The sequence below is a fragment of the Pleurodeles waltl genome, chromosome 8 (assembly GCF_031143425.1).
Source record: "Pleurodeles waltl isolate 20211129_DDA chromosome 8, aPleWal1.hap1.20221129, whole genome shotgun sequence".
In the NCBI taxonomy this organism is placed as follows: Eukaryota; Metazoa; Chordata; class Amphibia; order Caudata; family Salamandridae; genus Pleurodeles; species Pleurodeles waltl.
In genome coordinates this window covers 424,737,229-424,753,530 of record NC_090447.1, presented here as the reverse complement: position 1 = coordinate 424,753,530, position 16,302 = coordinate 424,737,229, and the positions used below count along the sequence as shown (strand labels likewise).

The window sequence follows — 16,302 nt, the reverse complement described above, 5'->3', positions numbered from 1 at the left end:
CCCTCTGAATGCCGACTGTCAGCTGAGCTTGTCATGGGCCATGCAGGGGCCACCTGTAGCCCCCAGCACTTGTTCTGCTATCTGAAGTTCAGAGACAATCAATGAACAGAGAAAATTGACTACTTCAAGTGTGACTTTTCAGCCACAGGATTTCCATTCATTACGAGAAAATAAAAAAATGCAATTGCTCTTAAGGAAGGTGATTGCTGCTGCTGGGTGTCGACTTGCTTTGACCATGATGACAAAAGCAGGTGGGTAAATGCTTTAATGTCAAAATTTTATTGTGATTGATCAAATGCATAAGATGTAAATTACTGGGATACATGAATTCCAGAAATTAAATCAATTTTGGGAAATAAGAGCATATGTATTAAGTGGACTAAAACTTAGGAACAATTAAAAAAAGAAAGCTTTTTACAATCATAATGGCACTTCTTAAATTTGTTTTAATTTATGACTGCTTGAGTGGTTAAAGATAAAATTGCTTTGGACAACTGGCCACTGTTCAATATGTATGGCTGCTAAGCACCCAAGAAGCATTGTCAAATAAATTCTGAAAACTGTCAATTGGTTTTTGATGAATCATCAAATGTTACTGCAAAAATAGCTGAAAGATTACAATTTAAATACTACAAAATACCTTGACTATTGGGATCTATAAGAGACACCTTATCAAAGTCATCACTAGAAACAACGGAACAACCCAACTAGAATCTGTTAAAATGTAAGTGAAAGAGATGCAGCAAACAGACTCTAAATGTGGTAACGTGGAGTGAATACCACAAAGAATACCAAAGGGTCTCAAAATCTCAGTGAAACCACCTTTATGAAAATATTAAATGGCCTTTGGGAAGAAATGGTACATGGTACTTAACTATACCAGCTTGGATACTACCCTATTAACAACAGAGAGTTAATGAAGGAAGCTTATGAGCGAAACTAGGATATAGTTACAATTAAGCAAGAGATTCATTTAAAAATGACAAAAGAAGAAATGTGGAAAACGTTGGTACAATAACAATGTTATCAAAATGTTATTAAAATACAGGATATAATATGAACAAAGTGAACTGATAACATTCAAATGAGGCATATTTCACAAGCACAATGATACTGTGTATAACTGGGATGGAATTTATGAAGAACAGAGTTATTAATGTAAGAACAATGACCAACGAAAACAGACTACAGGGAGTGCAGAATTATTAGGCAAGTTGTATTTTTGAGGATTAATATTATTATTGAACAACAACCATGTTCTCAATGAACCCAAAAAACTCATTAATATCAAAGCTGAATATTTTTGGAAGTAGTTTTTAGTTTGTTTTTAGTTTTAGCTATGTTAGGGGGATATCTGTGTGTGCAGGTGACTATTACTGGGCATAATTATTAGGCAACTTAACAAAAAAAAATATATACCCATTTCAATTATTTATTATTACCAGTGAAACCAATATAACATCTCAACATTCACAAATATACATTTCTGACATTCAAAAACAAAACAAAAACAAATCAGTGACCAATATAGCCACCTTTCTTTGCAAGGACACTCAAAAGCCTGCCATCCATGGATTCTGTCAGTGTTTTGATCTGTTCACCATCAACATTGCGTGCAGCAGCAACCACAGCCTCCCAGACACTGTTCAGAGAGGTGTACTGTTTTCCCTCCTTGTAAATCTCACATTTGATGATGGACCACAGGTTCTCAATGGGGTTCAGATCAGGTGAACAAGGAGGCCATATCATTAGGTTTCCTTCTTTTATACCCTTTCTTGCCAGCCACGCTGTGGAGTACTTGGACGCGTGTGATGGAGCATTGTCCTGCATGAAAACCATGTTTTTCTTGAAGGATGCAGACTTCTTCCTGTACCACTGCTTGAAGAAGGTGTCTTCCAGGAACTGGCAGTAGGACTGGGAGTTGAGCTTGACTCCATCCTCAACCCGAAAAGGCCCCACAAGCTCATCTTTGATGATACCAGCCCAAACCAGTACTCCACCTCCACCTTGCTGGCGTCTGAGTCGGACTGGAGCTCTCTGCCCTTTACCAATCCAGCCACGGGCCCATCCATCTGGCCCATCAAGACTCACTCTTATTTCATCAGTCCATAAAACCTTAGAAAAAGCAGTCTTGAGATATTTCTTGGCCCAGTCTTGACGTTTCAGCTTGTGTGTCTTGTTCAGTGGTGGTCGTCTTTCAGCCTTTCTTACCTTGGCCATGTCTCTGAGTATTGCACACCTTGTGCTTTTGGGCACTCCAGTGATGTTGCAGCTCTGAAATATGGCCAAACTGGTGGCAAGTGGCATCGTGGCAGCTGCACGCTTGACTTTTCTCAGTTCATGGGCAGTTATTTTGCGCCTTGGTTTTTCCACACGCTTCTTGCGACCCTGTTGACTATTTTGAATGAAACGCTTGATTGTTCGATGATCACGCTTCAGAAGCTTTGCAATTTTAAGAGTGCTGCATCCCTCTGCAAGATATCTCACTATTTTTTACTTTTCTGAGCCTGTCAAGTCCTTCTTTTGACCCATTTTGCCAAAGGAAAGGAAGTTGCCTAATAATTATGCACACCTGATATAGGGTGTTGATGTCATTAGACCACACCCCTTCTCATTACAGAGATGCACATCACCTAATATGCTTAATTGGTAGTAGGCTTTCGAGCCTATACAGCTTGGAGTAAGACAACATGCATAAAGAGGATGATGTGGTCAAAATACTCATTTGCCTAATAATTCTGCACTCCCTGTATTCAGGCTGTGACATTTAAAACTACGGAATTGCACTTCTTTACTAGAAAACAAGAAGAAGCTGCATATGCAGGTATGTATGCATTTGGTGGAAGTTGGGTTGAACTCTGCCTGACAATTCTGGCGATTCTGACTGATAACAGCATATAAGTCTGTTCGAATACTTTTTAAAAACAACATGCTATCAGTGTCCTTTTTAATAAAAACATATTTCTAAATTTCATCTTCAATCGTGATATGTTGCCTACTTTTCAATGTTCTGCTTCATCACAGCAACAGAATTAATTTAACAGTTATAATACGTTCATTAAAAATGATTTTTCCAGTATACTACATACCTGCTGCAAACAAAGAATCAGAGTCTTTGCACTTTGTATTCTGTTATTCTGTCTTGTCCGGCTCAGAGTTTCTTTAATGATATCCCCAAAATCATTGTAGCTCTGTTATTACAAAAATTCGAATGTTACCCTGAATCAAATCACCTCAGTCATTTGCTTTATTTAGCTATAAATAAAAAATCCTGCTATTTTCCACAAATAGTACCTCAACAAAAAGAATGCATTTAAAAATATGTGCATAGTCATATCCACCTGTTTTGGAACATCTGTCGTAATGAACAACTTACTTACCTTTGGTAACCTTTTTCCCATAGCACGTCTTCGTTTCTGAGGAGGGCATTGCGCGACTCTATATTGACGTCGTCCACCGGATATGATGTCAGCGGAGTCCATATAACTTCTGTGACTATTTTCCACGCTCAAAATGTGAAGCCACATATAGAAACTGGCTATTGAAACAGTAGACTTGAACGAAAGACAACCCTGTGTCAAATAATCACTGAATTCTTAATTCAAGGTGTTGATTTCCATAACAAAATCTCAGAAACAAAAGAGGACTCAGTTCACAGAGCGGCGAGGATGGGAGGGTCATTAAGGAATCTGTGGCTAGATCCTGTGTCTACCAGATAATGCATTACCTAAGGAAAGTAACTTGTTCATCTGATAGAAAGATCTAGCCACAGATTTCTCACTTTAGGGTCAGATACCCAAGTCATAGTAACCCGGAGGAGGCACTACGAACTGAGGCCCTGAACACAGTCCTAAGTATCCTAAAACGGGTCCAGAACCAGAGAAAAAGCCCAGACAATCATAATAATTAAGGTGAGTAATAATGTACTCAACATCAAAACAAACCTGTGGAAGGAATCACAGGTAAATAAAATGTAAAACATGGGAATAAGCTCATCCATGTTATTATGTTAAATGTGAGTCAGAAGAAACCTAACAATAATGAGAGTCTCCAACCAGAAGAAAATCGGCCTAGTACAAGAGAAATAGACCCCACATTCATAAGAAAACCTATGAAAAAACACATACTCTTTGATATAAACTGTGTAAATGACCACAGTAAGAAAAACTCATGAAAACATTACGAGCATGGAGATAGCATCACCCATGATCGAGTCCATTACAAACCGTCCCTAGAACAAAACCGGTCTAAACAATTCAAAAAGACCAGGCATTCATAATAATGTAGGTGAGCCGAAGTATATTTCACAAAGTAAAACTCATACCAGAAACCACTGATAATGAGTCAGAAACATTAAAAAAACATTAAATCTGTGTGGTCCTATGGCCAATTGGTGTTAGAGGCAAACTAACAAAATGAATATTAAGCAACTTGCTCCTTTAATAGGATGCAAACCCATGCACGAACACCCCATCAATACTGTGGAAAGGACCACAGCAATTACATTATAAAGACAAAGAAAACATGGGTCAGAAATGCTACCCATGACCGTAGGACAGTATTGCCAAATGAGCTGGTGAAGATAAATCTATTTGTTCTTATATGTAGACCGAAACTGCATGGTCTACCCTGCTGGAACACAAGCAGCATAACATGCCATTAAGCAATAGCTCTTGCAATGCAAAGGTATATCCTAACCAAACCTACTCTATAAGGCACACATATGTTTATCTCTTGCAGAGAAAATATACTACTGCCCTCTTAAAGAAGGTGAAGACAACAATAGCAACCATTTGAATATGAATATACTTTTCCCCAGGAAAAGTAACTAGAGATGATAAAAACGTCTTCAAGATATTCTCAACAATATATGCCTACTGACACAGGAGTATTATAAACAAATGCCTATGTAGTAACCCACAAAATATATACAGAGTTTGATTTATTTATATATATATATATATATATATATATATATATATATATATATATATATATATACACACACACACATATATATATATATATATATATATATATATATATATATATATATATATATTTTAATTCTTTTCTTATAAAAGGCTGAAGAAAACAGCAAGTATGAAAAAGGAACCTCGGTAGTATGGCGCAAACCAAGGTGACTCTAATAATGAATAAGACTCATCTACAGATTATCTAAAAAAGGTGTCAATGACACAAAAACAGAAAATGTACAAGATTCTGAATAAAAAAATCAGTCCGATTTTGTATATTCTGTTTTATGACAACACTTCTCAAAGTCTGAACCCAACCTACAACAACCAGAGTCAGGTAACAATGAAAACAGTTGTACCTAGATGAGGCAAACACCTAACCGCCTCATGCCCAACAGATATGAACATCTTCGTAAAGAATAAGAAGTTCCACTGAAGAGGGCAAAACCCTTCAGAAAAGAAAGAAACCTTGAATGCAAATGCAAAGCCCCTAAAGAGTCAAATATAGTAATTATTATATACAATAGAGTGAACACAATCTACAGAGAGATATGTCCCAATGAAGACCCATGATAACATGGCATAAGCCAGTAAAAAGAAAGAATGTTCTTCAAAGAACATGTAGACACCATACAAATGTCTACACCAAAGTGTAGAAAATCCATCAAACTGTGATGGTTATCTGATATAAAACCTTTAAGACCACAACAAGGAACGTCTTAAAGTCCCCAAGTGATACTTTCTGGCTTCTAATGTATCTAATCTACCAAAAGTAGAAAAACTGATACTACCATATCATATATAAAAGCAGAACATACACAACAATTATTTTAGATCAACAGCTTCCTTGTTTGACAGCACAAGAAGGACTTAGTAAACAGACACCCTTAGAGCTGTATAATCCTTACAAAGAAACCTCTTTGAACAAAGATTAAACAATATACTGACACTTGATAATATACAAGTTCCTCATGAGGGATACTAGTATAAACTAGTATAATAGTATGTATTCATGATCTCACAAGTTAGAAAAATAACTCTCTGCAGAGGGGGCAACCCTGTACCCCCAAATGAAGTTGAAATAGCCCACAAGCTAAGGAATATATACGAATGCTCACGAGCTTACAAGCAAATACTCTACTTAGAGTATGGTAATGATCTATCCTTGATAATTTGATAATTTCAGGAAAAATAACACCTGCTGAAAGCAGGAACACCCACCAGGTACCACCATTAGGTGGAACAGAAGAACTGAAAAAGCCTCAAGGCACTGTCGAAACATGGCTCATCTGTGAAATAAGTAAAGACAAATAGCCCCTAGTCAGTACAGGAGGTATCCACTAGACTAAAGGGTAGAGAGGAACCAAGCTAATTCACTATTTCACCCTTACTCTGATGAAACGCCTTAAAGTGGAATCAGCCTGGGCACCAAATAAATGGGCATCATTAAACGGCATGTCAATCAATATTGCTTGAATTGCCTCTGAAAATCTGGAGGTACATAACTAGGCCTAGCGACGTAGCGCACAAAATCAGTAGTATTCATACCAAAGTGAAAGATTACTTTAGCTGCTTGCTGGCAATCTTGAATCATAGGGGTAAGAGTGGTCCTGATATCACCCGGAAATGTAGGCAAGATGTTTGCCAATGAGTGCCAATTTGCCAATGAGTCCCATAATGAATGAGAGAAACATCCCAGAATGCATGGTGTATCTACAGAGCATAAAGCAGAACTTGTGGAGGAAAAAATCTGCCTGGCACAGGCGTCTAGACTACTGGAATCTCTATCCGAGACTCAATATCATGGGATGCCAAAGAGGCCTGTTCCACTAAACTTCAATGAGTAGGATGTCTTAGGAGACAAGCCGGATCACCAGGGGTAGGTTGGTGACTGTGAGATATAGCCAGATCTACAGGGGGCCCTGTATCAGGCTTAGCCCAAGCCCCCAACAAAACGTCAAGTAGGGCTCACTGTAAGGAAGCACTGGTTCAACCCCTGTTTGGCCTTGATGGAGGACATCAATTAGAGGATCCAAAGTTAATTCGAGTGAAGGAAGTGTTAGATGCAAAACTACAGCAACCCTTCCTAGCATGTCAGCAAGAGAGGAGTTAGCCTCATAGCAAGTCCTGGGGGGGGGGAGATAGGTCGGAGTCTGGGGAAGAATCCAAGCCGCAGCTAGGTCAGTCAGCCAGCTGTCCTCTCTATGAGGCTGATGAATTTCCAACTCCTCTATCACCTCTCCACGATGTCCCTCTGAAGGATAAACATGAGGGGACTCTCCAGAATTTGGAGGAAGATCAAGGATAACCGGTATTCCTGGTGCCATACCTGATGTTGACCGGCATCAGGAAGGCGATTCCTCAACGTCGATTTTGACTTCAGGTGGAGAGAGAGCTTCAAGTTCGATCGGCACCACCAGCGGTGTCGCCGGCTGATCGAATACGGGCGCCGTCAATGGAAACCCTGAAGGTCTGTGCACCGGTGCTATTACGGCTTCGTCAACTGAAGCTGAAGACCTAACTGGAGCTGAGAGCCGCCATGGACACACTTTGCACCTCCTTCGGACCCAAAGGCACTCCAGAGGAAGGTGATTTACCAAAGGCAGCATGAAGGAAAGGGTTTAGAGTTGCCGTGGCCCCTAGAAAAGGAGGGAGATGCTGGGTAGACATTGACCTCAACTCCTCAACCGAGGAATGGTGGGAGGTCATATGTAGTGACTTCAACCGCTTGCATTGTGTCTTACCTCGTGAAGTTGATGGAGAATGATGTCCATGAGAACGTCTCCTTGAAGAGGCCCACAAACGGACGTCAGTACGAGAAGGAGACCTTGGTCGACTAGAAGTCTGGGATGGAGAAGCTTTATACAATGCTTATGCAGAGCTTTCGGCTGAAGTTGACGACAGGAGACAGGAGTGGCACTCTTTGGTGTCATGGTGGTCGCCCAGACACCACATTCAAATTGAGCGGGGATCGGTAGAGGACATTTGCCGTCCATAGGACCCACAGGGATTGAACCCTGAAGATATGGACATGAAAAAGCATACTGTTATAGTGACAAAAACGTGGAAGTAGCCTGAAAATGGCCTGACTAACCGTTATGGGATCTGCGCTGCACGGAACAGACATTGGCATGGGGTTCTATGGACTCTGCTGACATCACATCCAGTCGATGACGTTAATATGGAGTCTCACAACACTCTCTTCCGACGTGCAAACGTGCTGTGGGAAAAAAGTTTCCTATGCAGGCTCGCCCCTGAGGAGGATTCTAAAGTAAGGAATTTGTGGCTTGATGGCTCTATCAGATATACATTCTCTGATTAAGAAAGTGGATTTGCAAAGATCAATTTATGGTCATATACAGAAAAAAAAACCTTGCTGATACTACTTACGGTCATTCTAAGTAAAATATAGATGAAAGACATTTCTTCTTCCATCATAATTAAAAGGGCACACGGATTCCGAATACACAAAATAATCAACACGATTAATACAGCTTCCTCCCTTTGAGAACCTTATAACCAGGCACTGCCAACTAATCACAATCAACAAGGGTTGAGGAGAAGATTCAAATTATATTTCCTATGAGAGGCAATAATTACAACTGAAAACGGAATTAGGACATACAATAATGAAGAATATGATTGTTCACATTGTTTATACATAATGCATGACACTGCAGTCGTCACAAGAATGCAGCCAAGATATATAAGACTTTTCAATAGACACCATCATTTATGAATCATTCTGTCATATGGTTCTAAGCTCTCGGATATAGGGGGGAAACTACAAGAATCATGAAAAACAATAATTTGTACTTGAAATTCAACAATATAAAAGAGATAAACATAAATATAAAAGGAAATAAAACAAACATTAGTGGAACAGAGGTTATGCTCTGATGTGTTATCAGTATTTGTCTATCACAGCTTTGCCATTCATGTGGATTTTTTTTTTACAGAACAATGAATACTTTTTATTATATTTTGTCTATATGTAATTAAAGAAATCACAGCTTCAAACAAAAGAGCGTTATAATAACAAAGTAGTATATTTTTGAGCAAACATTGAATTTTAAGGAAGCATTATTTTTTAAGTAGGCTCATTATTAATGATGTTGGACAGCTTTGAATAAAAGTATTAACTCCTAAAGGGCTTTATTAAACACATTCAATTGTGCCTACTCACTGGGACCTGATCATCTGTGATCCAGTGAGGAACCTTTCATTTGCTTTTAAATAAAACAGTAATACTATTTTCTCAGTGGTCAGATGGCAAAAGCCTCCTTGTGGTGATCTGACTCCTAGGTAAGAGAGTTTTCTTTGCTAGCCAAAAGATGAAGAATAACTGGGATATTATTAAACTGTTAAAAATACATGTTGGGAGATCTGGTGTTTTTTGCCTTTGTATTTGGACAGAATCACAAACTTTCATGAATTCATTAATGAATAGTTAACTTTAAGATTTATACGACAGCATCATAGTGTGCTTCAATTATGCAGGCAACTGTTTTAATGATTTAAATGAACATCTAAGTTATGGCCTCAATTTCCAATGTGATGTTTTTAATAGGCTTGGGCAATATGTAGAATTTTAAACTCTATAGTTGTCTTGAGAAATGTTTAAGCCCAGAATATAATTCCTTAAAAAAGTCAAAAATAATATGTGTGTTGTGGGTTGCACAAAAAAAGTTTATATCGCCCACATATAATTTCACCCAATGCGCTGCATTCTTTCATCATACACTGTGAATATTGCCTTTCTTCCATACAATTAAATAACCAGAGAAATCAGAGACTCTAGTGTGATATTAAAATTAATCTGTTTATGTAGTTGGGTCTGTTCAATACCCTCTTCGTTTTTGATTGGATTTCATGCTTAAACACATACAAAAAAGATCAAAATATTGAGTACAAAAAGAGTAAATTGCAACACTACAGTTTACTGTCATGCAGGTTATAAGTGTTACAAGCATACATATATGATTCAGATCTACACTATATTGGACAATTCTGGCCTTTGGTCTAAAATACTAAAAAATACACCACATTAAACAAATCGCTAATTTTGTGGAAATGTTTGGCTGTGCAATTTTGCAGGACGTATAAGTGTTCATATTGATTAATCCTAGCCAATTTTATAAACCACTGCAAAATGACTGGTGGATTAGCTTCCTTCCAATTTTGATGATGCTCTAGATATTTGCACTAGTATAAAGATACAAGTGATTACATTTTAGTAACTTCTCTAGCTCAAAGGTGCTGCTCATCAGGCTTATTAGTGGGATCAGCTAAATCCGAACTCCCAGCAATTTTTTAATATGCCGATAAATGTCTAACGATTATTTAAATAAATATCCCATAGTACGGTTTTTACAGGTTTTATAGGGGGTTATTACAACTTTGGAGGAGGTGTTAATCCGTCCCAAAAGTGACGGATATACCACCAGCCGTATTACGAGTCCATTATATCCTATGGAACTCGTAATACGGCTGGTGGTATATCCGTCACATTTGGGACGGATTAACACCTCCTCCAAAGTTGTAATAACCTCCATAGACCCTCTGTCAGGGGACTGATTAAATGTTCTGAAAAGGTTTTAAAAAAATTCAGCTAAATCCCCACCCATTACACTCTTGCATCTTAACGTTAAGAACATGCTGGCAAAGGAGAGGCTTTCAACAACACTCTCTGATCAATATAAAGATTTTGAACTGACGTGGGATCTGCTACTTGCAGACCTGTCAGAGGATATTTCTAGGATCGCCAGCCCTATATGCCCACGATCTCTGAACCTGTCATTACTGTTGACCAGCACTTGGCGATTAATGAGGTATGGTGGTGGCAAAGCTAAGGGGACATAGGCACGTGACATACACCCTTAAGTTGAATTAATGACTCGACTGAACCAATAAGGTGAAAGGGCCTGAGAATTGAGAGCTCATGTGTGCACTGTTTCATCCATATCTATGTCTCAGGAGGCTGGGGTGGGGGGTAGGAAGTAGAATATGAATATGAATATGAATATATATATATATATATATATATATATATATATATATATATATATATATATATATATATATATATATATAGTGAGAAAACAGGGCTGACTGCAGAGGCTAATTATAATTGGCTACGTCAACCTACCTATAAGTCCCTAGTATATGGTAGGGCATGTAGGTTTAGGGACCCAGCATAGGTAGTGCACGCATAGGTGCACTGCTGAGGTGCCCAGTGCCATTTTAAAGGCAGGCCTGCCTTGCTGGCTGCTGTTAAATTAAAGGTATATGCAAATTTGACTTTGGAATTAAAAGTACTTCCAAAGTCTTAAACCACCTTATTTTTACATATATGTCACCCCTAAGGTGTGCCCTGTGTGCCCCTAGAGCTGGGTGCCATGGAACTATATGCAGCGACCTTATAAAATAGTTTTATCAGCCCTGGTGAGGTAAAACAGCCAAATTTGTGTTTCCCTCATTGTAGTGAATGGCCTCCCGTAGGCTAGAATGGGGAGACTTTATTTTAATTTGTAAAGTCCCCTTAAGTGTCAGATACATCAAGTTTGGTATCAAATGAATTGTTATATTAAATCCCACAACTTACAATTTTTGGATTTAATATAACCTGTTCAGGTAAAGAGATTAAAACTCTACCTAAAAAGTTGCCAACTTCAGCCCTGTAGTGCTCTGCTCTGAGTGGCCAGCCTCTGGCAGCCTGGCCTGGCTGCCTTGATGAGGTGTGGAGTAGCCCAGGCTGACCACAAAGAAATGTGCCTGGGAGAGGAGAACTTCCCCCAGCAGATGGAATAGCAGGAAGGGGGAGGGCTGCCAAACTGGTCTTCAGAGGCAGGGAAGCACATTTGGAGCAACCCAGCACCTCCCTCACATCCTGCAAACCCAGACAATTAGGTGTCCCCTGATTAGATTAGGAGAGGGCAGGAGAAGGGTGTGTTACGATTTTTAGCCACACCAGTGGGTGGGCTCAGCCAGATGTAACCTCCAAAAATCAGTTTCAGCCATGATGGATTTTTGAGGAATGTTGCTCCCTGGGGTTGGTTTTTGACACATTTCCCAGGAAGTGGTCATCACAGGGTGATTGTCACTGCAGATATAAAGTATGTTGTGCTATGTAAAATGTTCAGTATAAAAAATATGTGTATATAAAAGTTCTGCTGGAAATCTGTCCTCACTGCATGCTTTCCCATTTTTAATGTTTGCCACAACTGTTGCTATCTCTTCCTTTGAAATAGGCTGAGAAACAATGTAGTCACGTTTTTAGAGAGAACAGATATAGGGAGAAGAAAACTGAAATTTTGCTATTTCATCTGGTCAGATCAGTATACCTTTTTATGAAGATTTTAAATTTGTTTTACTTATTTACCATCTCCGGTCTCTAAACTTGTATGTGGATCAAATATTACCTGCACCACATTGTTGGACTTTCTTTCCTTAACAAGTACTTTACCAGATAATTCTCTCCTGACCTTTTGTTTCTGAACCAACAATATTTAGTTGTATGCAATGGATTTGTAAATCCTGTTTTGCTTTTTCCTATTTAAGACTATTTTCACACAACTATATCAGAATACAACTTTGCAAGGAATCTATCAATGAGGCTGTTATGTTAAGGAAATAATTTCCCAGAGTCCTATGAACAGAGGCTGCAAACATTATTCTTTGGTGTTGTGTTTTTTAGAAATGCCTCCAAGACTGTTGATGTGCGTGCTGATCAAGCGTAGTCCTGAAATAACAGTGGGATAAATGATTTCCTAGTAGATGGAAAATCTGGATCCTGTAATAGAGTTTGATCAAGGTACCATTTCCTTGGCATGCCTGCAGACTATGGGAATATCAGATGACTTATTGAATGAGAAATCAAAAAGTAAATTATTCTTATAATTTTTGTTTTCCAGAAACAAAATTGTAACCTTAAACATTAGGATTGTGCTGATACCATGCGTCAGCCCAAGTTAATGTCAGCCCAGAAAACAGTCAATTCTAACAATAAATCATATGAAACTAGATTGTCTTTACTAGAGACACAGTAACCCGTAACTAATTATATTGGGGCCATCTATATCTGGCTAGTTGGTCCACCACTGAGGCAATCATATATACTTTGAGGCCTTTTTTTTTTTAAAGAGTATTACTATCCCTCAAAGATAGCTGCAGACAGAGGAATAGTTGGAATTATCAATACATTCAGAGGGATTTTTTGTGACTGTAACATTAAGTGAGTTTTCTGCAAAAGAATAGACAAATTCTGATTTCAAATTCAAAACCTAATTGCTCTCTGTTTTAGCAAGATACATGTCATTAACTTTGTAGATAACTACTGTGCTGAACTGTATGTTTTGATCACTCTAAAACTGATGACCATCAAATAAATTAGCATTAGTACAATCTGAAACCCTAACTGTGACCTTCTCCCCCCTTTTGTGATCATACTGCATTGAGGATTCCTCCAACCCTATCTCATCTTACCAGTCTCTTTATAACCCTCTCTCAATTCTCTTTTGGATGCTTCAGTGAAGGCACAGATCTAAACTGACGAAAGAAGCAAGTGAGCATACAGTCTTGTATGTTCCCTGATCCAGTCGTCTGCATTGGTGCACTAGAATCTGTTGAAACAGAAAGCGTTACACCTGAATGTAGTTAACATCCAGAATGAAAAGTGACCTTTTCCAAACTTAAATGGAACATGCCTGTCTTTGGCAATTCTGCCAAGAAATTTATGCCTGCCTCTTTTTTTCACCAATTCACCCATCTGCACGTAATTCAGAGATACAAGAGGACAAGCTTAATGAGTCTTTCGATTGTACTCTTGTCTGATACATGCCTATGGAAGGAATCATCCCGAGATTTGGACGAGATTCTGTACAGTCTTACCAATACTGGCAGATAGATGTTTAGAGTCTGGAACCTTTAGGCTTCTACTGATGCTAAAAAAATTCTATGGCTTTGTTTAATGACACTACAACCTTTACTAGAAGCAAGAATCAACTGTTATAAATCCCTGGGCAGTCTTGGCCACTTCTGTAAAAGTGAACTATGGGGCCAGTTGATAAATAATGCTTATGAATACCCAATTATTTTTATTTATAATTTCCATCTATAGCCTTTGTTACAATTGAAGTATGAGTTATGCATTGTATCTTCTTTTTTTTTCCCCACAGGTGGGGAACTCAGATCAATGCCAGAATTATCTGCCTCATATTCAGACTGAATGTTTACATCCCTGTTTACTCTAGCGTAGCATAATGTTTCCTCATGTAGTCACAGCACTGTAGTGTAGGTTTTAGACCTTCCATTTATAAATTCATATTTATTCCAAACTGGTGCTGAATAAATTCATAATGGATGATGGCCAACTACGAGGCAGTGTTTGTAGAAGAGTTTAATGTTCAGTTTCTTACCTCTAAGGAGTTTCATACTTTAGAACAACAGTAAGCATATTCTGTGAGGCGAAGTGATTTAGCGAACATGCACCACTTAGGATCTCATTTTAGAGATAGTGTGTGAACACAAACAGTGCAGGGAATATAGACTTTGTTGAAATACAAAAAAACACTGTAAAATACATATTTGTTGTACATTTGTAGACAATAATATCACAGCTTAAAGTCAAACAAATACAATTGGACAACTGCCGCCTCTACCAGACTCAAAGAATACCTCTTCCCCCTTTCTTTCTTTTCCTTCTACTTAGCAATAAATAAAAATTGAAGGACTTTATGTAAAATATCTCTGCCAGAAATAACTGTAAAGAAGAAACATGCAAAACATTGAAACTCACATAATTGTTTTCCAGTTTAATAACAACAAATTTGAAAAATATGTTTCTTACAATAATGTTTTTATGTTAACCACAATCTTTGTTACAAGGAGGGAGGTAGTCTTAGGATTCATCATTTGTTTATATTATTCCCTAACGTCTGCAGATTTTTAAAAAGCTGCACCAATAATTTTGTACCTGTATTTTAGCAATATTGTTGATGTTTTTCATTTTAAGTTTTTGCCTTAGAAAGCTTTCAGCTTTCAGGGGAGTGTCTGATGCCAAAAACCTATTATGTACAATACCAATACTTAGACTGGGCTTCAAGTCAGCCCTTTGCTTATAATTGACTAGCTTCATTGTTTATGTTATATGCTTGCTTCTTAGTTAATGGCTTTCCTTAATTTTCTTGTTTTTGTCTCTCCCGTGCTCAGAGCTTCTTTACCATACTTTTGATTAGATGACGTATATCCTTCCATTGCTAACAATCAACAAACTATTTTTTTTCTTTTGATTTCACCACTACATAGGAGTGCATGGGCTTTCTTGCACTTGTCCTCTTCTCCCATATGTGTGCTTTCCCCAGCTCTCCATGTTGCTATCTCCCCCCTCCAGCTTGCCCGTCACTTCCCTCCTCCCGCTGTACTGCTCAGCTTTTTTTTTTATTACTCCCCCCCTCCAAGGTTAGTTAGTTGCTTCACTGCCTCTCGATGCTCACCATCATCAGTGGGGTTCACTTCCTTCCAACCAATTTGCAACCCCCGCTCCTCCACTGTTCCTTGTCACTCTATGTTCCCCTTTTGTTAATTACATATTTTCTATTTTACTTTTACAGTCCCTGGCAACTGCAAATAATGTGGCACTCTAAAATGAGCATCCACAATCTTGGATAGATACACTAGAAAAACATCCAAAACTGCTGCTGTGTCATGATATATGTGTCACATGCGTGGTGACACATGCACATAGAACTCATCATGTTAGGGCCGCCACATCATCATGACGCATTTGTGCACAGAGTGATGCACGCACACATAAAAAAGCAAAATGCATTGGCTTTGTCAAAGCTTGTTTTCTAACGCACTGGGTTGTTTCTATTTCTTTTTTCTTGAAACAGACAGTGTTATTTACTTATTTGTTTCTAAAAGGCAATCAGAGGGGCACACAGTTTGAACACAAGCAGCAAACGAGGCAGTGTTTTGTATGATACAAATTTTCACAATATTCGTAAAATGAGAACCTTGTAGGGGTGTACACTGAGTAAGAGCACCCACCCAAGATCTCTATACATAGTTCGACTTGGGGGAGCCTAATGACATAAGTAAATACAGCACAGTATTTAATGTTAAGTTAAAATTGCACAGAATAGCACAGTGCAGATTTGAAGATCTTTTTATGTCTGTGCATGTTAATTTGAGATTTAAGTTTCTGTTTTTTTTATATATTATTTTTGCTATCATTATCATTACTGTGTAGTGCCTGAAGAAACACATTGGACCAGTCAAACCTTCAAAGGTGTAAAGTCACCCAGAGTAGAACAAATTCTTTAAA

The 16,302-nt window shown here is 38.3% G+C and overlaps 1 protein-coding gene across 1 annotated transcript in view; it reads right to left on the bottom strand.

Annotated features, from left to right (window-relative positions):
* Nucleotides 1–16,302, bottom strand: part of LOC138250008 (cohesin subunit SA-2-like) — a 434,120-nt gene that overhangs the window by 46,954 nt on the left and 370,864 nt on the right. Inside the window, exon 26 of the mRNA XM_069204310.1 lies at nucleotides 3,090–3,191. Within this exon, the coding sequence (XP_069060411.1) occupies nucleotides 3,090–3,191 (102 nt within the window). The remainder of the gene's footprint in view (nucleotides 1–3,089; nucleotides 3,192–16,302) is intronic.